General features: G+C 55.0%; 10 protein-coding genes across 10 annotated transcripts; 5 read left to right on the plus strand and 5 right to left on the minus strand.

The window, feature by feature from the left end:
- Positions 1 to 1,123: 1,123 nt before the first annotated feature.
- DCS_00735 (zn 2cys6 transcription factor) lies at positions 1,124 to 1,951 on the minus strand (the record flags this gene model as incomplete). The annotated part of the gene is made up of 1 exon (XM_040798072.1): positions 1,124 to 1,951. The coding sequence occupies one exon, from the start codon at positions 1,949 to 1,951 to the stop codon at positions 1,124 to 1,126; it is 828 nt and encodes a 275-aa protein (XP_040658955.1).
- Positions 1,952 to 3,811: 1,860 nt separating this feature from the next.
- DCS_00736 (uncharacterized protein) lies at positions 3,812 to 6,259 on the plus strand (the record flags this gene model as incomplete). The annotated part of the gene is made up of 3 exons (XM_040798073.1): positions 3,812 to 4,221; positions 4,461 to 4,491; positions 4,556 to 6,259. 3 exons carry the CDS (start codon positions 3,812 to 3,814, stop codon positions 6,257 to 6,259), a joined length of 2,145 nt encoding a protein of 714 aa, XP_040658956.1.
- Positions 6,260 to 6,761: 502 nt separating this feature from the next.
- DCS_00737 (uncharacterized protein) lies at positions 6,762 to 8,255 on the minus strand (the record flags this gene model as incomplete). The annotated part of the gene is made up of 1 exon (XM_040798074.1): positions 6,762 to 8,255. The coding sequence occupies one exon, from the start codon at positions 8,253 to 8,255 to the stop codon at positions 6,762 to 6,764; it is 1,494 nt and encodes a 497-aa protein (XP_040658957.1).
- A 1,339-nt stretch (positions 8,256 to 9,594) lies between these two features.
- Positions 9,595 to 10,392, plus strand: DCS_00738 (uncharacterized protein; the record flags this gene model as incomplete). The annotated part of the gene is made up of 1 exon (XM_040798075.1): positions 9,595 to 10,392. The coding sequence occupies one exon, from the start codon at positions 9,595 to 9,597 to the stop codon at positions 10,390 to 10,392; it is 798 nt and encodes a 265-aa protein (XP_040658958.1).
- Positions 10,393 to 10,730: 338 nt separating this feature from the next.
- DCS_00739 (kinetochore protein spc24) lies at positions 10,731 to 11,445 on the minus strand (the record flags this gene model as incomplete). The annotated part of the gene is made up of 2 exons (XM_040798076.1): positions 10,731 to 11,327; positions 11,419 to 11,445. 2 exons carry the CDS (start codon positions 11,443 to 11,445, stop codon positions 10,731 to 10,733), a joined length of 624 nt encoding a protein of 207 aa, XP_040658959.1.
- A 398-nt stretch (positions 11,446 to 11,843) lies between these two features.
- DCS_00740 (mitochondrial membrane fission protein) lies at positions 11,844 to 12,530 on the plus strand (the record flags this gene model as incomplete). Its single annotated transcript, XM_040798077.1, has 4 exons — positions 11,844 to 11,865; positions 11,945 to 11,963; positions 12,034 to 12,127; positions 12,201 to 12,530. 4 exons carry the CDS (start codon positions 11,844 to 11,846, stop codon positions 12,528 to 12,530), a joined length of 465 nt encoding a protein of 154 aa, XP_040658960.1.
- Positions 12,531 to 13,639: 1,109 nt separating this feature from the next.
- DCS_00741 (cell division control protein 3) lies at positions 13,640 to 14,966 on the minus strand (the record flags this gene model as incomplete). Its single annotated transcript, XM_040798078.1, has 3 exons — positions 13,640 to 14,275; positions 14,328 to 14,794; positions 14,846 to 14,966. 3 exons carry the CDS (start codon positions 14,964 to 14,966, stop codon positions 13,640 to 13,642), a joined length of 1,224 nt encoding a protein of 407 aa, XP_040658961.1.
- A 2,417-nt stretch (positions 14,967 to 17,383) lies between these two features.
- Positions 17,384 to 18,790, minus strand: DCS_00742 (ferrochelatase precursor; the record flags this gene model as incomplete). Its single annotated transcript, XM_040798079.1, has 3 exons — positions 17,384 to 17,865; positions 17,927 to 18,500; positions 18,557 to 18,790. The coding sequence occupies 3 exons, from the start codon at positions 18,788 to 18,790 to the stop codon at positions 17,384 to 17,386; spliced, it is 1,290 nt and encodes a 429-aa protein (XP_040658962.1).
- Positions 18,791 to 19,832: 1,042 nt separating this feature from the next.
- Positions 19,833 to 21,893, plus strand: DCS_00743 (ku70 protein; the record flags this gene model as incomplete). The annotated part of the gene is made up of 3 exons (XM_040798080.1): positions 19,833 to 19,904; positions 19,969 to 20,583; positions 20,631 to 21,893. The coding sequence occupies 3 exons, from the start codon at positions 19,833 to 19,835 to the stop codon at positions 21,891 to 21,893; spliced, it is 1,950 nt and encodes a 649-aa protein (XP_040658963.1).
- Positions 21,894 to 23,048: 1,155 nt separating this feature from the next.
- DCS_00744 (uncharacterized protein) lies at positions 23,049 to 25,596 on the plus strand (the record flags this gene model as incomplete). The annotated part of the gene is made up of 4 exons (XM_040798081.1): positions 23,049 to 23,616; positions 23,677 to 24,515; positions 24,575 to 25,066; positions 25,228 to 25,596. 4 exons carry the CDS (start codon positions 23,049 to 23,051, stop codon positions 25,594 to 25,596), a joined length of 2,268 nt encoding a protein of 755 aa, XP_040658964.1.
- Between the last annotated feature and the right edge of the window lie 1,017 nt (positions 25,597 to 26,613).

Raw genomic sequence — 26,613 nt, forward strand, 5'->3', positions numbered from 1 at the left:
GAAAGAAGTTGCTGTGGTCGGCGGTCTTGCATGGGGGAGCGGAGTGATTGAACATGTCTGACGTGTCTGCCGTGATTGTGGTTGCGTTGAGATCCAGCCAATCTGGTTCAGCCGAATGTCGTGTCGATGGCAAACGCCAAGGCTGGCCAGGCGCTGTGATGCCGCGTTGGCCAGACGGGGTGCCGAGTGCGGGTACATGTAGGTGCATGGGGGTATCCGCGTACGCAAGTAGGCGTACGTGTACTCCGTACGCACGAGCGCCTGCTGCATTCAAGGGACAAAACCCTGACTACAGAGTGCCATTTCACTCTGGCAATGAGCATTTGGTATGCATTCTGAAGACGGCTCCCGATGCCGATCTCTTGTCACCCCGCCTATCTGACCATGGCGTACTCGGGCTCGTGTCTCGCTGGGAGACGGCAGCTCTGCTCCCTGCACGACGTTGCCTTGGGTCCAAGACCTTCGAGCGTCACCTACGTCATCCACACGGCTGACCACATTTGGTCGTTGTAGCGCCAAGGCTGCGCACCTCATGGCATGGCGGCGGGCGGGCCTGCCAACGTGTTGCATGGGACACTGTCCGACGCGATGTGACGGAAAGTCGGGGTGCCGCTTCGCCTAGATCGACCTGGTGACTCGTTGGGTCTGCGAGGTGCAGGGGTACGAGCGGGAGGAGGAGGTTGGGGGCCGATCGAATGCACATCACATGCCCTGCCCCTTGCAAGTCCTTGCACTTGTGCGTTTGCAGATAAACGCATGCGCATCGAATTCTCGCCCTCGATGCTCGCAAGCAAGGGTATCTTGCGCTGCCAAGAAAATTCAATGACGGATGATAATGGTCGTGGACAGGACGGGGCCGAAAGAGACACCTTTCGCTCGTCCGCCAAAGGACGATACTTGATCGCCAGGGCACCAGTGCCAGTCAGCGGCGGTGGAAGGAAACGAAACTTGTCGAAGTCGCGGATGGACCGTGATAGGTTAAGTGCATCATGCAATAGCCCGTGCCTCCATGCGTCAACGAGGGCGCACAGTTGGTAGTTGGGGGGGCATGAAAAAACGAGGTAGGCATTAAGAGGTGAGTACCTGGATGAGAGACGGTGAGTAGCAAACGGCATGGGCTCGTTCATGGCCACAGCTCCGTCACTCTCCAGCCGTCTTCGCTGGCCCTTTCTCGGCTGTAACTCCACCTCCGGACTCTGGCCGGCTCTGACAGGTCGACCCTGTCGATCTCGTCTGGCACGATGACAACCACGCGGAAGTTCCGGCGCGCTAGCTCGTCGTCGAGGTCGTGCACCTCGGCGCCAAGCCCGAATCCTTGGTCGGCCATGCAAGCAAGAGGCGTGCCGGGAGGCGGGTTCTTGAAGGTGCCCCGCATCAAAGGGCTGAGGTTGCCAAAATGTGCCGTCAACTCCCTGCTCCAGCTCCAGGGTCCGCCGACGTCGGTGCCGGCGCCGGTACCGCGCGGCCGCATGTAGGGCTTGATGGCGGCCCTCACAGGCGCCGCCGCCTCGGAGTCTATGTCCGGGCCGAGAAGGTAGGCCCGGCCGCGGAGGCGCCATTGGTTCTTGGCTTCGGCGGCCCAGAAAACGGCCTCGACGGGGTTGCCGGCACCGTCTCCGGACACGAGCTCGGACGACTTTTGCATGCGGACGTCGGTGGTTATGGTGGGAAGGTAGCTCGTAAATACGTCCGCGTTGAGCTCGGCTGGGTTTTTGCCGTTCACGGGGAGGCAAGCCCACATGCCGCGAAAGACGACGGTACGCGCACGCGGGACCATGATGGAGGGTCGAGGAGGATGATCCCGTGGACTTGGGGGGGAGGATGACGAGGACCATGACAATGGCGCGCCGTTGGATTGGCCGAGTGCGCTGAGAACAAACGTCGGCGAATCCATCCGCTCGACATCGGAGAGGAAGGCGGCCCTCCAAGGGGGGTCGGCTGGCGTTGCCATGCTGCGATGCTCGTGCTCGTACAGAAACACCTATGCGCAGATAAGCGATGGATGTGCGAGGGACTTCGCCGGCAAGGTGGCAGGGCGAATGAGGTGCACGAGACTGGTGAGGCGAGCAGATGTTTCTGCGCCTGCGGTGGCTTCTTGCTGCACCAGCGCCGTATGATGACGATGGTTTGATAAAGACTCAGGTATGGTTTTCTTGTTGCACCAACGCCGTATGGATGACGATGATTTAACAAAGACTCAAGTATGGAGTACGGAAAGAGTGCTGTTGGTATTACCATCAAGTGCAGCAGTGTGAGTGGTACCTGTCAGCATAGTCACTGGTACTGCACGTACCTGTACCTTGTACCCTTTCCTGGCAGGAACTTGCTAGCACCAGAGGAAAAGCAAGTATTGGTCCCACATACGTGTGCAACGAGTAGGCCAAGTGCTACCCAGACTGGTTACCCTATACTTATACTGTAGGATGGCAGGAGCAGGTGCGAACCACGTACAAGAACCTGCATACTACTTACAGTCATCAAGCTCTTCCGACTGTATCTCTCGGCTCGGTTGTGTAAATAGTCATCATGGGGAGGTTAGGAATGGGCGCTCAGATAGAGAATGAGTACAGGTATTGCGTCGAAATATGATCATTTGTTAGCCACAAGCTGGCATATCGGATGTGGGGGCTGACGGCTCGATCCATAATGCATACTGTACCCGACCAGCATCGAGAAGCTGTAGCGACGGGAGTACGATTGGGATGGGACGAGCTCCTTATCGAATGTCTACCAAACGAACAGTTGGATGTGCTGCAAGGAACATGCGAGTCTATCCTCAGCAGGCTACGCATTGGCTTCTTTGATCAAGATTTAAGCAACGTACACGTATGTTCCTCCCAGCGGCTGGTATCACAAACTACTCCGTGCATGTACAGGAAGTACTTTTCTTCACCGTAGTCCACCCAGTAACTATTATTACCCAACGGTCTAGGGTGGGTGACCCACGCACATGACGAACGGTTTTTGGATAATTACATGAACTTGTTTGAGCGTCAGCTTACACTGTAAACACACAAAAACTTCGCCCATGAATAATACAACGTACATGTATGCATAGTTGTGGCAACGAGGGATCCAGGGTACGGCATGACAATTTTGACAATCTCATCAATGTGCTCGTGACCAATTGTGCGGGAGCGTTCGGTGACTCAAGTAAGTGACAGCGGCCTATCCGTTCGTACTGTGAGGGGACGAAGGGGCCGGCTCGTGGCGACCGGCTTTCATGGCTGCTGCCAGCTCCCAGCCCTAATACAGCATGTTTCGTACATTTGCGGAGTCATACTCTTGTGGAGGTATTCCGCGCGTACGGAGTAAGTACAGTACTTCGTGCAAGATCGAAAAGCTACATTTCCATTCGAGTCCATTGCTTCGTTTCCCCGCTCTCCATCACCCGCTGCGGTCCGCTTTTCCATGAACCTACTTGTGCTTACATGTACGGAGTACAGTACGGAGTAAATAATACTTGTCCTTGCTCCTTCTCCGTAATGCTTGCTGCGAGTACGGTGCATGTACGGAGTACAGCTACAGTAGACCTCAGTATTACTTAATAGTTGCAAGCAAGTACGTGTTTGTAGGTGTACTTGGGCCTTACAGTACATGTACTGTGTACCTTGTACTTGTTCTTGTACTGCTCCCACACAACCTTCCTCACTATTTCCATAGTTGTATAATATTCCCAGCCCGCAAACCCAACGGCAATCACTATTCCCGGTGCACATTTGACATCGTCAATCGCCATCGCGATCTCCATCGCGATCGCGTTGCATCGAAAAAGGCGGTCAGGGGTTCTCAATCGGTGCTAGCGCCAGCAATGGACGCACCATCGTTGCACCTCCCGCACCCGCATTCACACAGCCAACACCACCGCCAGGTCCCGAGCAACTACAACCACCACCACGATAACTACCACAATCACAGCCCTCCCGACGACGACGCCAGCGCCAACGCCAACGCCACCCCATCCTCTGCCACTGCTGCGCCCTCCTCGCCACTCTCGAGCGCGGCGACGTCTCGCTCTCCCGTCGCCGTGTCGCATCCGCTTCCCGACGACGCCGCCAAGCACCAGCAGGAGCTTGAAGGCCCTCACGGCCATCGGCAGCAGGAGCGGCGGCATGCCGAAAGCTTGCTCAATGGCGAAAACGATGACGTCGACGATATCGACGACCGTGGCCATTCCCTGAAGAAGCAGAAGCGCAACAAGCCCACCTTGTCTTGCCGCGAGTGCGTAGAGCGGAAAACCAAAGTAGGCCGCGTCCCATGTTGCCCGACGAAGCGGAGCGAAGGAGCAACATGGCATCCCCACTCGGCCCTCTTGTGCCAGCCATACCCCCAGACGCCCGTGGATGGATGGACGGATATGGACGCCCGCCGCCGTTGGCGTCTTGTGTCTTGTCCTCCCCGTCTCGACCCCGTCCGGACTACTTCGTCTCGAGATCGTTTCTGACGGCTGTCTACTACAGTGTGATCGAGGCAGGCCCAACTGTCTCGCCTGTGAGTCTCTTCCGTCGCATTGGGCCCGAGCTCAACCGATAAGCTAGCTGACCCACGAGCCCAGGCATCAGAAGACAATCCGATTGCAAATATGCTCACGTGGCCAATCTTCTCGAGTACGTCTTGTGCCGACGAGCCTAACCCCTCCAGATACGAGCTTGAATGCACGCCCAAGGTCATCGGACTGACATCTCGCCCTATTTTCACTTGCAGGGAGAGGTCTCGTTCCGTCGTCAACGCCCGCCGCATGACGAAGCCACCCAGGCCACCCTCCGCGTACGGCAACCTGTCGACACCCAACATTGCCGATCGGGGAGCCATCATCGACCACGATGCCTCGTCCCGTGGCGCCGTCGCCCTCTCCATCGGCCTGCTCTCCAATGTGCCCTACTCCGTCACGGGCGCCAGCAACGTCTTCGGCATCGGATCGGAGCACCCCTTTGCCAACTACTGGACCTGCGACGGCGGCCTGGCCGAGGTCATCCTAGTCCTCCCCGACAAGATCCAGGCGGACATCTTGCTGGCCCGATACTTTGAATGCGTCGATCCCGTCTACCCGATGATCCATCGTCAAACATTTTACGCCGACTATGAGCACTTCTGGCAGCTTGCGAGGCCCGACAGGAACGAGGCGGATGCGTCCTTTGTCGGCCTCATGCTCGTCATGCTCGCCCTCGGCACCCAGTTTGTCACGACGACAACGCCCAAGGAGCGGAAGCAAACGGCCGAGTTTTACGCCTCAGCCAGCAACCAGGCCCTCCGCATGTCGTCGTACCTCAGCACCGCCTCGCTCTGTTCCATCCAGGCCATGGTCCTCATGACCTACTTCCTCATCAACGACAACCACGCATCTGATGGCTGGGCCTTTGCCGGCATCCTTATCCGACAGGCCTATGCCATGGGACTGCACCGCGACCCCAACATTGGTACGTGCGCCCTGCTCTTGCCTCGCCCCGAACTCGACGCCCTCGCTGACCGTCCCCCGTCAGTGACGCCCACGGCAAACCCGTTCGAGAAACAGCAGAGGCGAAAGGTTTGGCAGGCCGTGTTGCTTCAAGACACCTTCATGTGCGTTTTGCTGTCCTTGCCTCCGTCGGCGACCCATACGGATGTGTCCGTCGACGACTTGCTCGACGACAGCTCGTCCATTGCCAGCAGCGACCCGACGGACACGGCCTACATCCGCGCCTCGTGGATGCTCGCCAGCCTTGTCCAAGAGAGGATTTGCTCGCCCCGATCCCTCGATCTTCCCATTTGCACGACACCGAGGCACAAGTCGCGGCTCGTTGCCGACTTCCGCGCCGTCTACCGCTCCTTTCCCGACGTGTTCCGATCGTGGGATACCTACAGCCTTACGCGCCTGGCTGCGACGAACAAGCGGGTCGTCCGGCAGACGCTGTTCCTCACGAGCAACTATTTTCACAACCTTATGCTCGTGCACGCGTCCGAGTGCCCTGATGTCCCCGTCAACATTCGAGGGACACTCGAGGCGGCCCACGACGCTATCAGCGCCTTCTTCCTGCTCTTCACCCTGCTCGAGGCCGAGGCGCGCGTCTGGTGGGTGTTTCAGCATCGTGCCTTCCTCGAGGCGCTGTGCATCGGAAACGTGCTGCGCGAGGCCGTTAAGGAATCCGGCGGCGAGGATGTGTTTCAGCGGGAGCCGCTCTTCATGCGGGCGCGCGCCGACATCCGTACGTGGCATGAACCCGATACATCGGCCGTGCTCGCCCTCCCCATTTCTCCCACTTTCTTTCTCCTTGTCAGGTGATTCGGGGTTGACTGATGGCGGACTGACTTGTCTTTGAGAACAGGGCGCATGATCCAAATCCTACAACTCATGGGAGAAGAGTCGGGCGTATCCCTGACCCGGGTCCACATCCTGCACGAGTATTTAGAGTGACCTAAATGCGTCGAAATGTACGTGTAGCGTAGCGTCAACCATTTACGCCCGTGTCATTTGTCGACGTGGCAAGCGACGCCAGGCCGGGCAAGTCAAGGCAAGGCAAGGCGGGTACCATGAAGGTGCCCAAGACGCATCTTGGCGTTCACGCATTCACATGTCACAGAACGAGGGATGATGCAGAGCACAAGTGAGCAAGAGAGAGCAAGAGAGCGGGATCGGGCCGTTTGATTCGGGCACCCTCGTTCCCTCCCTTAAGCGAAACGCGAAGCCGCCGTCCTCTTCTTCCAAAATTTCACATTGCAGCCACTTACAAGTACTCCGATCAGCGGACTGGGGCCTTTTGTTCTACACCAGCACCGGCACAACCTCACCCAGGATCCGTCGCGTCGCCGCTGACGGGCTCCATTCTGTTGCCGAAGATGAAGCTCTCAAAGTTACTTCCGAACCGCCGCACGCCCTCCTCGAGCGGCCATTGTTTCACGTGGCAGGCATGTCGATACATTTCCTCAAGAGCGGCATCGGTTTCGTCCTCGACCACAGGAAGGTCGCTCTCGAGGAGAGCGCGATCGTCGGGCACGGCATGCATCACCATCGAAGACTTTACGCGGTTCGAGTCGTTGCGGAGGTTCACGGCCTTCGAGAAGGAGAAGTAGACGTCTGTGTGGTTCGACGAGTGCAACCACAGCTGCAGGACCTGCACGTCGCCGGTGAAGGAGTGAAGGCATATCCGTGGTGGGTAGACCCTTCCAGGTGGGAGAGATTCCCAGACTGGAGAGTCCGCTCCGTCGAGCGACCGAGAACCCATGCCCACCCCCCGGATCATGGGGATGGGACGCTCGTGGGGCTGGCAGCATGCCAGGAAGGTGCAATGCAGCGAACCATGCGCCTGGACGCAATGGACACTGACGGGGCGGCCTTCCGCGGCAGCAAGACGCACCTGTGACCCGAAAATGGCTTCCTGGTGCTGTATACGTACGCGATAACGGCTCAAGGTCCGGTGGCCTGAGGCGTGCACCGAGGCGGGCGCGTCAGCAGGGGGCGCCACGGCCGAGGCGTCACATCCAAAAGGTACGCGGAATGCCTTGTCGAGGCCAATCTCGCCGACGAGAGCGTATGGGTGGGCGCGAAGGCGGGCACGTGTGGCGGCGATAAAGGCCGACAGTGGTGTTGGCACGGGGAGGGAGGCGATGAAGTCATCGTCTCGTTCGGGTGACGGTGTGAGGACAGCTTCGTAGTGTCGCTTTTTGGCAGCAAAGGCAGATGCGGAATCGACCGAATCCTCTGGTGGCGTGTATGTTGTCGTGGGAGCGAAGGTGAATGTGTCGTCGTACAGCAGGTGGGAGTACCAGGGGTGCCAGCCAAACGAAGGGACGAGCCGGCAGCCGCCGGCCTCACCGCTGGGGGTTTCGGCGCTGATGCCTTTGCCGCTGGTGCCTTCGCCACCGTTAGTCTCGTGTGTGAAGATTTCGTCATGTATAAATTCGCTCTTGACGACTCTGTCGCCCCCATCTTTGATGGTAACAGTCTCGCCGTCATCCTTTGCTTCGCCGCTCATATTTTCGAGTTCGATGAAGTCGTTCCTGGAGCCACCGCTTTGGTGGCCCAGCGCGTAAGGCATCTCGATGCCGTATTGAGCAGCGGCATCAGCAACGAGATCTTGATCTTGGGCATTTGTGGACATGATGGCCAGGGTGCGGGCACGGATGGTAGGCAACCTAGTTTGGAGCGAGGCCACGGAGTCGTTCAGGTGGCAGTGGGCATCAACGATGCCGAGACGCCAAGGAAAGGCTTTGCCGTCATCTTTGCGGCTGGGGTCATCCTCACTTTGAATGCCAGAGGTTCGCTGCTGTCGTTGGCACATGGGGGGCTGAACTGCGAATGTAAATGTTTGCTTGATCCCACCCCTGGCCAGCGACAGGAAAGGGACTGGACGACATGCGAAACCTTTGAACTTGAACTGTATGGACAGCGTACAAGTATGGGCCCTAGCTGTAAGTACAAGACCTGTAGTACGGAGTACAGTAATCATTGCACATGTACTTGTACAGTTCGGAATATTAGGGCCTACAGTAGTACATGTACGGAGTACCTTCACATGTAAGGAAGTGGAATGCGTTCGTTCTAACAGCGGCAACCCCGCCTGAGCCGCAGCTACGCTAACCGAGTACAGGCATGCTGGCAGCGTCGTCTTGGTTAGGTGGATCTTCCTATCGGGGCTTACCTCGAGTTGTGAGTGGGCATAGCCATCTCTACACTGGGAAACTAACCTCAGCCGACGGATGGGTTGGAGGAGAACGTCACTCCTCCACGGCAATCTTCCACCGTCCCCCTTCTCTCCCGCCCAACTAGGAACCCAGTCACCCGCGACAACGAAGCGCCTACTCGGCAAAGATCCGGATCGGCTCGTCCGGACACGAGCTCACGGTAGCAAGTCGGAAGGGCCTCTGGGGATTTGGAGGCCACACTGGGGCTGCGTTGCATTACCTATTCGTGCAAGAACTCCCGAACGGAGCACTTGATCTCATTGTGAGTATGTCTTTCGACTGTCTGCCGGGCACGAGGCACGTCACCCCCATCCTCCCCACCCTTTGTCTTCATGGATCCAATATATCTTCCACCCACGTCTTCGGCAGCCATCCCGGCGGCCGATATCGTATTTCCGTGACGTTGGCCCATGCACTTGACCTTGGTCCGGCTGGTTTCGTTTCTGCAGCTTCGATACGCTTGCTTCTAGTATCCCTTCACGACCCCTGTTTCCACCAGCTTCATATCTGCAGCTTTTTTCAGATACGATAGTTTGCCTTCGACATCCCTCCCAGCATTGCCCAAATCGGCTTCGTATCTGCTGCCCCGTCCCGATAATTGCCTTGAGCGTTTCCAGGTCTTCTGCTCCCATGCTTACGTGTACACTTTTGAAGGCTCACATCCCGGTTTCCAACACGACTCTTCCATCCTCCGGTCCTCATTCAATATCCCCACTTCTCCTCTGGGTCCCAGGCTGTCATATTCAGCACTCTGCTGTCGGCATTCACCCCCTCTTCTCCTGCTACCCCCTGTTCATCCCATCCGATATCCTTGCTCCTGGGTCGATTGTGACCCCTCGTTGGGGTCTAAAACCACCATAGCAAGTCCTAACTCGCCGTCGGGCCACTCAGCAGCTTGGCACGATTGCCTACGTGTAGGGTCCACCGAACGAACATATGGCCCTCATCAACCCGGTCCACGCCTTCATCGTCCCCTTTCTCGTCGTCGCGACAACCCCTCTGGCCATCTTAGCCGTCATCACCACTACCTTGGCCTTTTCTATTCTCCTCTGCCGCGTCATTGTCGTTTATCTCGGAGTCGCCCTATCGCTCGTCCCCTCCTACCTTGGGAATCACACGAGCCGCCCTCGCCGCCGCCAGCGGCACCTTGAGGACTCTTACCGTCGCCTCTCTTCTGCCACCAGTAGCACCTACAGCACCCACAGCACCCACAGCAATGAGAATATTAGCCCCACCATGGTCACCCAGCAGCAAACGCTGTACAGGAGGCGGCACCGCAGGCCTAGCAACGTGAGCGCCGGTACTGTCACGGGCACAAGCATCGTCTCCGCAGGCTCCACCACTCCGGTCGGAGACACGGGACTCGGCTTGATGCCGAGCGTCGGTGCTGAGCGCGACTTTGAAGGCATAGGAGGCTGGCGCTCCGCTCAAGACGACGATGACGAGACCTGGACTACAATCAACTCGCGCTTCGAGTACCCTGACCGCACGTATACGCGCAGCCATCACCGAACCCCCTCTGGCGGACCTGCCACACCTGGAGAAAGCGGCCTCCTCATGATGAAGTCCGCACGTGGTCAGAGTCCCGAGGGGCCGCCATCGCCCAACAGCTCTCGCGCGAGGACACCATCGGTATCACGTACAAGCGTCGCCAGCATGGCCAACAGCGATGGCCACTTCCCCCTTGGCATGTCTCCGACCATTTCCAAGAAGCTGACGACACACCCGACGTAAATGAATGCGTTCATGTAGCTACTCCCACCGATTTCTGGTAGCCGTTTGCGTGCATTCATGCGAGCTACAACCATGTCTTCGCACACTACCTGTATCAATCGACTGGGCGTACGGTGCTTATCAAAAAACGTTAGTGGCTGGAATGCGGCGATGAAGAGTCTTGCTCCCACCCAGACCACCATGATTCTAGTAATTATACGCTTGTGGAAGCGAGCGCGTGTTGTATATGGTATGACTGACTGACTCGTCGTCACCAGCAACCAGCGCTGTGTGGCGAGAGGTGAAACGCTCCCAAACGCCAGGTATCATAGTTAGGTCCAAAATATCTTCCCCGTGATTCAAGGCGATTGAGGGGCAGCACCTCCCAGTGTTTTCCAGAAATAGTTTGCATAAAAGAAGCGCGAAAACTTCCTGTCCATGTTGACGACGTGCACGTCCCCCTTGCCATCGTTCCTCACTACCGCCTTGGTCCAATCGCCATCCTTCCCGTCGCGCTCAATGTCGATGCCAAGGCTTCGGTAGACCTTTAACCGCAGAAGAACCTCGTCGTCGACGGGGTCTCTCGGTCGTGCCGCCTCATCGCCCTCGATACCTTGGAGGTCGAGCTCCTGCAGCCGTGCCCCGAGGTCGGCTGCCTGGGTAGCCAGCCGCTCGGCCTCAGCCTCGGCATCGGACGCAGCCTTGGCAGTGCGGAATTTATGCGTGTCGAGCGTAGCGATGTGCGAGGCGTGGTCGGCCGACGATGACGCCGCCGCGAGTTCGTCGTGCTGCGACGATAGTGTGCTGAGCTGTCGCGAAAGCTTCTTTAGCGCCGCCTCGGCCTCGCGCACACGCAGCTCTCGGGCCTGCTGCAGTGTCGAGAGGGACTCGGTAATTCGCGAGACGGCTGTCTTGTCGGGTTGGATGTTGAAGTTGTTGATGGTGTGGTGGATCAGCTGTGATCGTGTCAATCTCCTATTCTGTTCTGTTCCTTTCGTTTATTCCTGTCACGGTCGGCCGTCTGAGATTGCCTTCGCGTGGACTCACCGTTGCTGGATCCTCGGCGAGCAACATGGTGGATGCTGCTGTATGCGTCAAGATGGACTTGCGCTCGTCTGCTGAAGTCGCAACGAGACAAATGAGTGGTGGGGCGGGGGCGACATATGAGTATACTTGTAGGTACAAATACTGTAAACACGTGAGAAGCGCGAGAACTCAGACTATCCACTTCCCGTCGTCCAGACAATTATCCTTATCAACACCCCACTCCGTCCTTATCACCCGAGGTTTCTCCGACACTCCTCACTGACGCGCTGGAGTGGTGAGCGTCATCGACCCGTCGCAACACCAGAAAAGGCTTCATTAACTCCTCCTAAGATTCGCGATCCGATCCTACCCTCGTCGTAGCGTCCTTCTCCTTGCTTCAACACACCCACTGACTCGTCTGAAGTACTTCTATTTTTTCCAGTGCGATGATGGTTGCCGAACTACCTTGTGAGCCACGACTGTTCATCTCCGCGGCGTTACCGAGGCCGGCATCAGAATATCAGTTGCTAACCATCATGTTGGCTAGATGCTCTCGACGCAGAGACGTATGCCCGTCGAATCCCCTATGCGGACTACCGCCCAGATGCTCTAGCCTTCCTCTAACGACTGCTGCAGGCCGTTGAATGCCGCTGAGCTCAATGTCTTGCGTGCCCAGTACGAAAAGGAAGGCGATATGGTTGGCGTCCAGACTAAATTCAACTATGCCTGGGTACGTCTTGCCTACCATCCCCTCATCTTCCCATTCCGAAATTGGTTTTTCATTACTGAACTGAACTCTCCAGGGCCTCGTCAAGTCCCACAACCGCCATGACCAACAGCTGGGTGTCCGCCTCCTCTCCGACATCTTCCGCCTCTCTCCTGAGCGTCGCCGCGAATGCCTCTACTACCTTGCTCTTGGCAATTACAAGCTCGGAAACTACGGCGAAGCCCGCCGCTATAATGACCTCCTGCTCGATAAGGAACCTTCTAATCTTCAAGCCTCGGACCTCCGCCAGCTCATCGACAACAAGGTTGCCAGAGAAGGACTCATGGGCGTTGCGATCCTGAGTGGTGTTGGCATCGCTGCTGGCGTTGTTGGTGCGTTCATCTTTAAGAATGTTCGAAGGAGGTAGAGCAGATATGAGGGCGGCCCGAATGCCTGATGGATTTGTACGAGGAATCCTGTTGAATCGACAGGTCGGCATAGAAACTAGAAACCGTCTGCGAGGCCATGATTCTGTCGAGCGAGTTCAATACCTTGTACCCACGCCGTGTGTAATAGATAGACATAGTGATGCAGGCAAGGCGGGCCTTGGTCGTGTTTGTGGAGCATGCCTAGGCGCGAAGCGCAGTCCATACGTGTCGCTCAAATACATATCATGATGGCCTCGCAGTGGTTCTTCTCCGAGTGCTGCTCCCACGCTCACGCTTACGGGCTCCAGTGCGTGAAGAGACATTGAAAAACTAGCTAGGAGTGGCAACGAGCATAGACGATCAACTCCATTGCGTTGAGATGCCACCAAACAATTTGTGCCCTACCCACAACGACAATCTAACACTTGCTGTTCACTTTACAAACAACAACCCATCCCGCGGTAACGCCCACTTCAAATTCGCAACTCCCGCCCATCCCGTTTTTGCCAAGGAGAATTCTGGCAGATTGCAGGGCGGGCACGAGATGCAGGCATGCCCCGGCATCTCAATATGCCCTGACCGAAGCAGGAACCTCGTAGGGTCCATCGTGTCTTCGCGTGGCATGGCATGAGGCTCCATAAACGGCCAGTGCAGGCATTGACATGGCATCTTGACGTACCATGATCGTCACAGCATCTTCGCGCGACAGAAAATATATCGAAGTGTGCCTCCCTTGCCGTACCCATAGAAGAGCTGGATTGTGGCTCCTTGAAACACCACTTCCCATTTTCTCGTCTGATTTGTACACCACATCTCCAAACATGAAAATTGGTCATAGCATACCCAGTTTGCATGCCGCTTCGGTTTTTTTTTCGCTTCACCATCTAGGTCGACGGCAATCGTTTGATTTGTCGGGTAATTGGGCGGATGGGTCATGGTGATTATTAAAGAAAAGGACAGGTTGAACAAGCCGCCGGGCGAGGATAATGAGAATCGAAGGAGAAAAAAAAAGAAACGCGTCGAGCTGCAAGTGTAAAGGGTGTTACAGACAACGGAAACGTTGATCGTCCTGAGACCAAGGGATGGATGACTGGTGACGGATAAGGGGCTAGCGCAGCGAGAAACCCTTACGCTTGCCTTCCTTCTCCAACGGCCGTCCGCTCTCGATACGATTCTTTTTGTCTTCAAGCTCTAGGCGTTGGCGCTCGAGCTGTTCCTTCATCTCCCGGTGTCGAGCATAGAGCTCCTCTTCGGATTGCTTGAGCTTGCTCTCTTTCTCGGCAACCTTCTGCTGGAAGACCATCTTCATCTCGGCCTCCATCTTGGCGAGCTTCTGCTCGTGAAGGGCTCGTTCCTCCTCTTGCTTTACTGCAGGGTTGACCTCCTTGAAGACGCTAGGATCTTGAGAGACGCCCATGGCGATCAGTTTATCTGTGCGGTAGTTCTCATAGAGGAGGTTATTGGTGTGCTCTTTCAACTCCTCCATGTGAGTTCGAATCAACATTTGGCGGAGCTTTACAAAATCGCAGTGCTCCTCGTTATCCACCTCGATGATGCCCCAAGGATATTCACGACCACGGACCGGGCGGCCGTCGGCAGACTTGATCTCGTTGGTGGCACCTACAACGGCAAACGGAACCTTGGACATGATCTCGTTGTTCTCGGCAATTGTTTCTTCATCGTCAAGCTCATACCGAGGGCCTTCAAAAATTTGAATGCCGTGGTATTTGATGTCGGCGAGGATCTGACGGCCCGTTAGCGTTGCATCAAGATGTCGGCAGCAATCGTTCACGTACCCTGGCCTTGAAGCTTGTGATTTCCTCGTCCGTAAGAGTGTCGGACTTGGCAATGACGGGAATAAGATTGACCTTGGTGTGAAGTCGTCGCATGACCTCAATGTCAAGAGGCTTCAGGGAGTGGCCCGTGGGCTGGATGAAAAAGACGCAAGCGTGAATCCGGTTGTCGACAATGTTCATGCGGTTGACTTTGTTCTCCGCATCCAGGTAGGCGTCGAACCGCTGCTCAATGTTGTCTACAATGGGGCGCCACGACTCATCGTTGTTAACGAAGTCGCCGAAGCCGGGCGTGTCCACAACTGTCAAGCGAAGGCGGACGCCAGCTTCCTCGATGTCGGCGCTAATGGATTGAATGGTCACGGTTTTGGGAATGATGTCAAGGCTAGGTCCCTTGCGCTCCTTTGGGGGATACAGGGAAGTGTTGAAGAGCGTGTTGACCAATGTGGACTTTCCAAGTCCAGACTCGCCTGTGTGGAATGATTAGTGTTGGCAGAATAAGATTTGCTCTTCGCACATACCAACAACCATGACATTGAAGTTAAAGCCCTTACGGACACTCTTGCGGTGCCACTGGTTGGGGAGGTTGGCGAACCCAACGTAACCAGTCAGCTTTCTCCGCACAATGTTTCTGTGGTCCATGATGGAAGCAGTCGGAGTCGAAACTGTGGGACAAGGTCAGAAGATGCAGTTACTTGTCGAGATGCGATGAAGTTGGGCTTGCCTTCAATGGACGAGGCGGGTTCCACCAGTGGGGGGGAGTCAGTTCCGCTCGAGGCTATAGATAGATGCGTTAGCAAGAGATTCGATACCAGGAGCCTCGACAATAAACAGGTCACAAGGCAGGCAGAGGCAGGCGAAACGCTGCTAACAGGGCAGGGCGTTAATTTAGCATCGGGTGGCAGGTAGGTTAGGCGTTGGCGTGACACTCTGGCTTGTCCGATATCGACCAGGGGATTTGGCTTCCATGGTCCATTCGCGGGAGGCATGACGAAAGTCCATCATGATGCCTCGGGTGACGGCTGGTGGATCCGGATAAAGAGTGTTGAAAACATATCCGGCGCAATCGACCATCGAGACAAGGCAATCGAAAAGCTAGTCGCTTTGATCTATTCAATGTTGTGTGGTGCTGGCCATGGTGCATCGCAAGTTGTCGAGAATAATGCGGGTCATGCCAAATTGAGCATCACCGCAGGTTCACCAATCCGCGACAGGGTTGGACAACGGAATGAATAGGCGAGGTATTCCGAGATGACAAAGCATCCTCCGGCAAAGAAGAGGCAATTCGAGACGAGATAGCGAATGCTTGAATGCCGTGCGACTGAAGAGAAGGTGGTATGGAGGAAGCGTTGTACGAGTCATCGCGGGTTCGCCAGGCCGAGCCTGAGATTCCGCTACGCCCCTGCCTTGACGCGGTGTGGGATATGCAACCGAAAGGAGAGGGTAATCTTACCCATCATATGGATGCCAAATGAGCGATCGAGTGGTTCTTAGAAGAAGAATGGGGAGTTGAAGGGACGGGACCTAGGGCAGAGTGATCAGTTACGACGGCGACGAGGAGTTGGTTCCATTGGGCCTGGTCGCGGGAAGAGGTGAGAAGGAACGGGAGGAGAGGGTTCGAAGAATACGCCGCAGTTATTTGTCGCGGATGTTTAGAGGCAAGCGTGAAGAAAGGCAACGTGCAGGCCAAGGCGAGGTGATGCAGAGCGGGAGCGACGCAAGACGTACCAAAGGGAGAAAGAAAAAGTGGTCCAGGAGAGCCAGTGAAGGAACGAAAGACGCGTGTCGGCGGTTCGAAAAGAAAGGCTCACGAGATGGCAAGTGGCAACACAATGCCGACGAATGGCCTGGTCAGGGCGCTTGTTTGCTAACTGGTTGAGAGCAAAGATGGTGGTTGTGAAGACAAAGTGGAAGTGAGCGTCGAGTATCGACGAGGTTGAGGGGTGTGTTCGAGAGATGAAATTTGGGGGGGGAGGAGCAGAATCGAGGACTGGGAAAGTGGACAGGCATGGCCTTGGCTCCTGTTGGGCGGCGATGTCGCCAAGTACCTAGTACCTGGGTACCTACCAGCACTCCCGTCTCCCAAATTGAACGAGTACCTCGTGTGTACAATGCACGCTTGTGTGTACGTGTAACTATGCGTGCGCGAACTACGGAGAACGTTCCTATCAGTACCTACTGGTTAGTGGAACAAGTAGTGAGGTACCTTGGTAATGCACTACTATATGTGTAAGTACCTACGAGTAAGTACTTGTACGGTGCATACGAGAGACGAGTGGCAGGCACCATTCATTGCAGAGGCGTTGCGGGCAGCGTTCGACAGGGCAAGCAGCCTGGGTGGGCCCATTCGCAGGGGTGCTCCATTCGCAAAAGGGGTTTTTGCAGCCCTAAGCCATAAGTAGGCTAGCGCGTTGATTCAATGACGCTGTGCAGAGTGGGTGGAGAAAAGGGCGGCTCGTCCGCGACGCAGCGTGTCTATGGGAAGCGGCCAACTATTTTTTGACCAAACCTTGTTGGCTGATGCGCATCATGTACGCGCAGGAGTTATGTTCGTGTCCATGCATGTGTAGACGAACTCTGTATGAGGACTTGATAAAAAAGTACGCACATATATCATGTACAACAAGTACGTGACATTTGTGTATTGACGCGTGCCCCGTCAGTTTAGTACGGCAGAGCACAAGCGGAGGCGTCTGATTGGATGTACAGGCTGAAAGACATTTGCCCGTCACGCACGACTAATCTAAAAGTACCAGCAGGGTGAGCACACATATCTGGGGTCTGACCATTAGGTATTACTTGTACGGAGTACGGAGTACTTGTACAAATATTTACCCGCAGTGTCAGATGCCTGTTATTGACGAGATGTGAGTGTGAGCAAATAATACGTTGCACAGTACATTACAAAGTACGGAGTACTCCGTACAAATGTACGCCTACAGAGGACTATGCAAGTACTGTACGCCCTACAAGCGAGAACGCGTGAGTATTGACGAACAAGACACCATATGCAGGATGCACCAGAACACTTTGCGTATGAGTATGCCGAATAACAAGTTTCACAAGGCCGTTGCCTTGCTGCCTATGGGATATATATTTGCTTGCTGACCAGAAAAGAACTTTTTAGATTCAAGGCATCTGTCACTCTTGCAGCCGGGGCAACGCAGTCCCATCTGCAGTGAGCAAGCATTCCCGCTCCTGAGATGATCCTTGGCGATATCGGCCAGAGCTTGGATGAAGACAGGACTGCCATTGAGGCTGTCTGCGCGCTTGACCGTGTCGGCATGGCCACATTCACCGATGACCTCGGTGTCCAGCTCGTACAGAGTTTCGATGTGATCCGAAGTAAACGCGATAGGGATAAGCACGAGATCCTTCTGGCCCTTGGCGATGTACTGTTCGACCGTCGTCGCCGTCTGGGGACCAAGCCAGGCCGATGGGCCGACCTGAGACTGCCAGCAGAGGCGATAGGGGTTCGAAAAATTCAAGCGCTGCATGACCGCGTGCACGGTTGCAGCGACCTCGCTAGGGTATGGATCGCCTAAAGCGTGCCGTTGTTAGGTGGCTGGACCGCGTACTGCGCCATTGCGATGGGTACGCACCTCTGTTCACAACCGACATGGGCAAGCTGTGTGCCGAAAACAGCAAAACCACTTGCTTCCGTCTTTCCTCTGGGTATTCTGCTAGCTTGGCCTCGATATTTTGGGCGAAAGCCTCGACCAAACCGTGATGAGCTGGCCACCTGTCGATGACGCTCCACGATATAGAGCCGTCGTCACCAGAGGCTGCCTTACCCTCCAGGCGGTGTCGCCACTTCCACAGCTCGTTCAAGCTGCTTCCTGTGGTTGAACAAGAGTACTGGGGATACTGCGTAAACGCAACGGCCCTGCCGCCCCTGCCATTTCCAAAACCGTCTTGCAGAAGCTTGTTGTACATTTCCTCTGTAAGCGGGTCGGCGTAACGAAAGGCCACATACGGCTTGTGCGGCGCCGTCTCGGGTGAGATCTTGTCCAGAATTTTGCACATCTCGGCGTTTTGGTATTCGGTCCATTTTCGAATTGGGGAACCTCCTCCGATGGCCGCGTACTGTTTCTGGATCTTGGGCGTCCGCCTCGTCGAGATCAACGGACCGATGTATGATTGAAGTCGTCCGAGGGGAATCAAGTCACCGTCTGCCTAGGTGAACGGTCAGTCGAGCAAGAAAGGTTGCTTGACGAGCCCGATAAACCTACAAAAAGTCGGCTCAAGAAATCGCCGACTTCATCTGTGGTTGAAGGGCCTCCCATGTTCAGGAAAACCATGGCGGTCGGCCCCTTCGATCCCACGGCATCATGTGCTGCTACCGTTGTCGATGGCGTCGCAAAGTGTCTGCGCTGACTCTCGAGCAGAGGAAAACTGGGACGGAAGGGGGTGCCTTTCAAGACCTCTCTGGTAAGTCGCTGCGTGGACAGTCGTAATGCCATCATGATCTCGAGCACAGATTTAGCAAAGCTCAATCAATACAGAGAGTATGGTTAGTCGAGTTGGTTTGAAGGAGGAGCCCCGCAACGCTCTCCGAAGATGCGCCTACCCTCGGTTAGGCTAGCACAAGGTACGATGAGGTAAGTACACCTAAGTACAAGTACATGACATGTATCCGTACTCCGTACTGTCCTCCGTAGTTGTAAGTAAATAATTAAGTACTCCATACGGAGTACATTCCGTACTTAAGTACAAGTACATGTACTGATGTGATGATGCATAACGCATACTGGGACTAACACTTGACCAATGCGAAGTCGGAGAATTCTGCCGACGAACAAGTACGAAAAGTATTAATACCCTGCTGCACCGAATTATCCGTACATGTACTCCGTACAAGTACAATTATGTGCTTCCTTGGCCCGTATTATCACTCACTCACTGCACACCTAGTTTTACTTGCACTTGCACTTGTAGTTCGAACTTACTTACAGTACGGAGTATCTGAGAACTGAGTACAGGCATTGTTAGTCCGTTGGTGTTGCAGTACTTGTAATACTGTACGTACTCCGTACACGTAGGTGTAAGTACAGTGTGCTGCAGGAAGTACAAGTGAGTAGTACTATTAATGTGCAAGTACGGAGTATTCAGTCCGGAATAAATGCGCCCATGTGAGTACTTAAGTACATGGAAGTACTTGTACAGTAAATACCGTAACTTGGAAGCTCCATAGACTCCGCGCAGATGTGCATGTACTTACTTTAGGTGTACTCCTATTAAACTCTGTGGTATTATCTCTGTTCCCAGGTTGGGACTTCTCTTCTCAATAATACTTAATAATGGGTGAACAGGTTCGTCAGCCAAGCCACTACAAGTCACGTGCTGTCGCGCGCCTGCTTGTGGACCCCACATTAACATAGCGCGTTTGGTTTGGACAATTAGGCATCGGTGAACGGTCCATCAAGTGTGCCGAGTAGCAATCATCTGCACCCTCACTATTGCTGTTTGATGAGCTTAGATGCGACGGCGAGCGACTCTTCCTTCATAATGGCAGGACGCAACCAAGACTGGAAGAGAGAAGATGAAGATGATGGCGAGCAGGACATGATCGATGACTCTGTGAGACGCAACTGATCCGATGTTGGCCAATCCTTCCTGAGAGTGGAGCTGACAGCAGCCACAGAACTACAAGGCACAGAAGGATGCCATCATCTTGGCGATCGATGTCCGTGATTCCATGTCGACGCCGCCACCGGCGGCTGCCTCAAACGCCAAAAAGGCAGACAAAGATAGCCCGCTGGAGGCTGCCCTGAAATGCGCCTATCGTTTGATGGAGCAGCGCATCATCTCCAACCCCAAGGATATGATGGGTATACTGCTCTTTGGCACCAAGAAAACCAAGTCCTCGATTGATAGCAACGGTCGCGGCGGCCTGGGGTACCCCAATTGCTACCTTCTTGTAGATTTGGACATTCCTTCTGCAGATGATGTTCGGGCCTTGAAGGCCCTTGTCGAGGACGGTGAGGACGAGGATGGTGTATTGATTCCATCCGTCGAAAGCACCTCGATGTCCAACGTCCTTTTTTGTGCAAATCAAATCTTTACCACCAGAGCAGCCAATTTTGGCAGTCGCCGTCTTTTCATCATTACCAACAACGATGACCCGCACTCTGGAGACAAGGCGGCCACCTCAGCTGCCGCTGTGCGTGCCAAGGACCTGTATGATTTGGGGGTGACTATCGATCTCTTCCCGATCAATCTGGGCGATTCGAAGTTCAACCTTTCCAAGTTCTATGATGTACGTATCCCACGCCGTTCTCACGTCTCGCCGATATCTAATCGCAGCAGGACATCATCTACCGTGATCCTCTGGCGGATGCCAACACACCGGCCATTCCGGTATCCACGTCAGGCCAAAGCCTCTCGTTACTCAACTCCCTCACTTCGAATATACTCTCCAAACAGGCGCCAAAGCGGTCACTTTTCTCCAACGTTCCTTTTGAAATCGCTCCTGGCTTGCGAATTTCCGTCAAGGGCTATAATGTCCTTCACCGGCAGACCCCTGCGAGGACCTGCTACATCTGGACTGGCGGAGACAAGCCTCAACTTGTGTCAGGCGAAACGTTGAGAATTGCCGAGGACACGACAAGGACAGTCGAGAAGCAAGAAATCAGGAAAGCCTACAAATTTGGAGACGAATATGTATACTTTTCAACCGAGGAGCAGAAGTCGCTGCGAGACTTTGGCGCCCCTATCATTCGCATTATCGGCTTCAAGCCCCGCAGCCTCCTGCCGGTATGGGCTAGCATTAAGAAGTCAACTTTTATTTTCCCCAGCGAAGAGGACTATGTGGGTTCAAGCCGGGTCTTTGCGGCTCTCTGGACGAAGCTGTGCATGGATGACAAAGTTGGCATTGCATGGTGCATCTTGCGAGCCAATTCGCAGCCGATACTGGCCGCTGTCGTCCCGTCCAAAGAGCGTTCCGACGAAGACTCTGCGACTCCCTACTTGCCGTCTGGGCTCTGGATATGGCCCCTTCCGTTTGCTGATGATATGAGAGAGATCCGAGCACCTGGAGAGCTTATTCGAAGCTCGGATGCGTTGAAGTCGAAAGCAAGGACTATCATTCAACAACTGCAACTACCAAAGGGCATATACAACCCTTCGAAATACCCCAACCCCTCCCTACAATGGCACTACAAGATTCTCAAGGCTCTGGCACTCGAGGAGGAAGTACCGGACAAGGCAGAAGACGCGACGGAGCCCAAGTACAAAGCCATTCTTAAGCGAGCGGGTGGCTACCTGCAGGAATGGTATGGGCAGCTGGAACAAGAAGCAGGGAGGGCCGTGGCCGCAAGAGGTTTGAAGCGCGAAGCTACTGACAGCATCCCACAACGTTCACAGAAGCAAGCGAGGACTGCTTCATCAATGCCCGTTGGCACATCACTGACGCTAGCACAGCTCAAGGCTGCCGTGGAGAGCGGAGGTATCACAAAGATGACGGTGGCACAGTTGAGAGACTTGGCAGGATCCAAAGGACTTAACACTGGCGGTAAGAAGATGGAGCTGGTGGAGAGAATAGAACAATGGATGGAGGAAGCTGCCTAGAGGAAGTAAATATACATATATAACACAACCTTTGTTCGAGACATCTGGGCTCGAGGAGTCGATACCAACTGTGTAATCTTTCGCCTGTGAAATATAGATCTTTGAAACATAGCTTGTATTATTGTTGAGCTTCTTCATGTGGAAACGTGGTCCGAGTTAGAGTGGTTGTAACGGCTGGTGTGCCGTACAACATGGAGCCGAACGGCCAGGAGCACGAGCTGGCTGCAACGCATAGAGAGATATATCGCGGCTTCGCTTCGATGATCAGCATTGTCGAGGAAGAACAAAACGGGTCAATGATTGATCGATGCTTTCGTTGGGTACGAACCCTTCCCCTATTTACACGTTGTTACGGCGATCCTGGGACGTTAGCCATCGTCAGCTCCAACATACCAGTGTAGTGAACAAATACTATTCTGGAATATTACCCCGGAAGTAAACAGCAACATTACTTCAATGTCTTGTTACTCTATTATAATGCAGGCTTGATCCCGTGATGGTGAGTAGGCTTGTGCCCAAGCATGTGCTGCTACAAACTTTGGAGGTGTGGGAAATTGACTAAGCGGGCAGCTTAGTCAAATCGGATCGCTTTGCTGAATGATACAGCTGGGGAAAATGGCTCGCGCATCAAACGGCTGCACAATCACTGCTTAAACCCTGCTGGAGCCCATTACAGACATAAGCTATGAAGAGAACTCATTTCCTTAATTTCCTTAGATCAATCAATCTCTTCAGAATTTCATTATAATTACACAACCACTGCCTTAACATTTCTTGAGCCTTGGGGCTTTGCACGACGCTCGCCATTTCTCTTAGGACCACAAAAGGGAAAAATGAAGATACTGAGGTAATGGCTCAAATCGGTTCGGGATCGGGTATCATCCATGTGGAGTAGCTGCTCTAGCACCGGCTGTCTCGCACCCGCTTGTCTCCGAGATGCTCTAGCTCGCAATCCACCCCAACTAATTCTTGTACTCGCGTTTCGCCAACTTACGACGGAACATTCAGAGAATCGTCCACTTGTCACAACGTAGCCGTCTCACCAGCGCGTAGCCTCAGCACTGCTAGGCTCCGGCGCGTTACCGGCAAAGGCTGTCTGTGGGCCGGTTATTCAACACCCGCGAGGACAAGCCGCGACGGCGACGGATTACTGACATGGCCGACTTCCTTGCCAGCTTTAATTTTGGAGCGCCAGATGCTGTCCCGTCCAAGCCATCCTCGTGCGTCTCGGTCGACGAACTTCAAACACGCCTGCACACCATCCTCGAAGAACAGACGACGCCGACTCGCGCAGAACACATCTCTACCACGCTCGATATCAGTGCGACAGCCCAGATCTCGCTCCATGTCCCCCAGAACGAGAACGAGGTCCTCGACGACCTCAACAATGTTGACCCATCGCTGGGGGGTATTTGGACATGCGGCGTCGCGACCGCCTCCGAGGGACAAACGGTACGCGTTGTGAATGCAACGGATGTGCTCTCCAACCAACACCAAGACGACCCTTTCCCACAACAGGCCGTCGCCAGGCACATCGTCGCCACCGTGGGCGCAACGGATGGCCGCTCTTGGGTCATGCGAGACATGTCACGCGGCCCCGAGGGATGGAGCTTCAGCTACCTCTGCAAAGACTCGGTCCAACAATGGAATCGCCAGAATAAGGAGAAGGCGAAACTCGTCATCGGCGATTACACCAACAAGGTGCCCGACCCAGCAGCGATGAGTAAGTAACAATGCTTTGCACCTTCTGCCGAAGTGAAGTGGAGTCTGATTCCGCCCTCAGGTCGGCCTGCGTTTGACTGTCGAGGCTCCGTCAAAATATCCTTCCCGCAAGGCGGCCGGGCGATCTCCGTTATCTACGATCACACGCTCATCCACAAGACGGTGGCCGAGATTGCCGAACTTTTTAAACCAACTCCCCGACAGTTGGCTACCCAAACTCCACGAAAGGAGAAGACGCCCAAAAAGTCGGCTTCTGTGAAGAAACGACGGGACTCAACCAAGCCTCGGAACGAGAGTGGGAAACCGCAGAAGCGAATAAAGAAGGTAGACGGCGAACCAACAGACGAGACGGGACACGAAGCGCAACTGTTGGCGGAGTTGGCCCAGAACGGACAGGCGGCCCATGATTTGTCCAAGGATGGAGTCGCAGATGGCAAAGACAAAGATGCTGAAGAAGCCGGTGGCCAAACTGAAGTCATAACATCGTCGGTGTTGGGATCTTTCCCCATCAATGTGTCCCCGGAAGAGGCCAACCGCAGACGGGAGTTTGCTATCAAAAATTTAAGCGAGGCAGGTGTCGACCCAGACTCGCTATCCACAGAGCAGTTCAACATATTCGCCAACCAGTCCCCAGATCTCCAAAAGGAATCCCTCAACATGCTTGTCAAGTATGGCGCCGAGAGACTTCGCATCGTGCATCCTAGTAGTAAGGACAGTTCGAACTCGGCATCGGCAGGCAACTCGACGACAGCGGTGGACGCATCTCCGGCTACCCCATCCGCACCCAGCACAGCAAAGGGGCCGGTACCCCAGTCGCAAGGCTCTGGCAGGGAATCGAAAGGCCGAAAGCTGGGCAAGTCCCGAGTTGCCTGCTTGAAGTGCAAGCAGCGTAGGGTCAAGGTATGTGTTGATTGCGCGATTGGCCGTCGTTGTCTCCCTCCTACTGACCAAATGGACAGTGCCCCCGGGAGAGACCGGCATGCTCTGAATGCGAAACGGGAGGCCTCGGGTGCGAGTATGCACCGCAAAAGCCGAGAGTGCGTAAGGTCCTATCCGAAGCCATCGTTTCTGCCGACTACGACGAGGGCGATGATGATCTGACCCAGCTCGGGCACGAGCCGAGAGGGGAACAAGCTGGAGACAGCAGGGAGGCCGAGGACGATGGGCAGGATCTATCTGCGGAGGCAGATTACTCGTCGTATCCGCAGATACCCGTCACAGGCATGCTGACACCGACCGGGGTTACCCAGGAGCACAATCCATACTTTCGGTCGTTGTCCCATTCTGAGGATCCGCCGCATGGTTCGCAGCAGATGCAGACGAACCTCACTGGATTGATGGTACCTCAGGGGGCGTCGCAGTATCCGGACCCGCCAGCCGACACCACCAGCCTGCTCCAGGACACCGACACTGTCCGTCAATTAAGCAATACTCAACACAATGCGCCGCGGGTGGGTGGGTCTCGACGGAGTCTGCCGTCTGTCTCTGGACCGATCCATAGCCGTGACAACTACCCACTCTCTCATGGCACTACCTCCGGATGGCCTCGCGATATCGAATCCCAACTCCAACCTCAATCTCAAGCCCAATCGCAACCGCAACCGCAATCCAGATCCCGATCCCTATCTCATTCCCAAGGCGCATCGACCGCGACGACCCCCCCCCCAGCCCAGCAAGACCGCTCTCGGGCCTCGAACCACCGACTGTCCGCCAACTCCCCTCAGCTGCAGGATGTTATGGCCTTGTCTCAGGCCGCGCTGGAGCACCAGAAAGAATCACCCAGCCTAAACAGAGCAGGCTCTCGTGCGCAGTCGCGACAAGGCCAGAGAGCTCAGGCAACGGCGACGCGGAGCACGCAGTCGGCCGTGAACGGTTCTCAGCTTCAGCCATCACAGCAGGCAGTAGACTCCTCCACTCCCGACTCCTCTCACCGTACATCCTCCGTCGGCATGAACGATGCGTCGACATATGCCAGCTATGACAGGTACCCGGATGCCATGTCGAACGGCCCCTTGGATAGAATTTCCTATGAGCCGTACCAGTACCAGCGAACGACACCAAGCGCGGCTTCGTATCTGTCGTACGACCACGGCCACAACACATCCTCGTCGTTTTCGACTGACAACCAGGCGTTGACAATTCTGGCCTCTGCATTATCGTCCAGCGTGGGAAACGCCAGCCAATTGGCTGACGGCCGATCGTCGAGCAGAGCCAGGTCGCCCTACAATGCACCAAGCGGGCTGCCACTTGGTCAAGCATCCGCCTCGCCCCAAGATGTGAACATGCGTTCCGCAGACCAAACAGCACGACCTGGGAAGGGTTCAATGCAACAGCGCCCTCCACAGCACCCGAACCCACACCAGCAACAGCACCAGCAACCGAATCTGCACCAAAACCAGCATCAGCACCAGAATCAGGACCAGAACATGCAAGAGCACCAGAGGCAGCGGCAACAACAGCAGCCTCAGCACCAGCAAGTGTTGCACAACAACCAAGACCAACCACAACAAAGTCAGGCATGGTACGACTTCAACAACAACCCTGGGGGAAATGGCTCTTTCCAGTCTGGGAATCACAATCAGGGGACGAACTACGGCTGGAAGCTACCAGACAAGTCTTGGGGTGGCGTGTCTTAAAACGGCATCTCCAAATAAAACACACATTTCGGCTGAATAGAATAGGGCTGCCCAGCTTTGCCAGGGCATCTCCAAACAACGCATCTCGGCAGCGTAGAATAGGGCCGCCCGGATTTACCATCCGCACCCAGGTTGCGATTTTCAATATGTAATTACCTGCATTGGACCGTCTGAAGGTAAAGCCATTAATTGGCTAGAGTAAGATGAGGCGCTGCGCGTGGTGGTTGATACCCCGGTCTCTCCGTCTCGAAAGGGCCACACTCTGTAACACCATGGATGGACATGTTCTACTCCGTACGGAGTACACTAGGAATGGTTTTATTAATATCCTACTCCACCCCTTTCTTGTTCTCAGGGACGCC

This window comes from Drechmeria coniospora, chromosome 01, assembly GCF_001625195.1.
Source record: "Drechmeria coniospora strain ARSEF 6962 chromosome 01, whole genome shotgun sequence".
In the NCBI taxonomy this organism is placed as follows: Eukaryota; Fungi; Ascomycota; class Sordariomycetes; order Hypocreales; family Ophiocordycipitaceae; genus Drechmeria; species Drechmeria coniospora.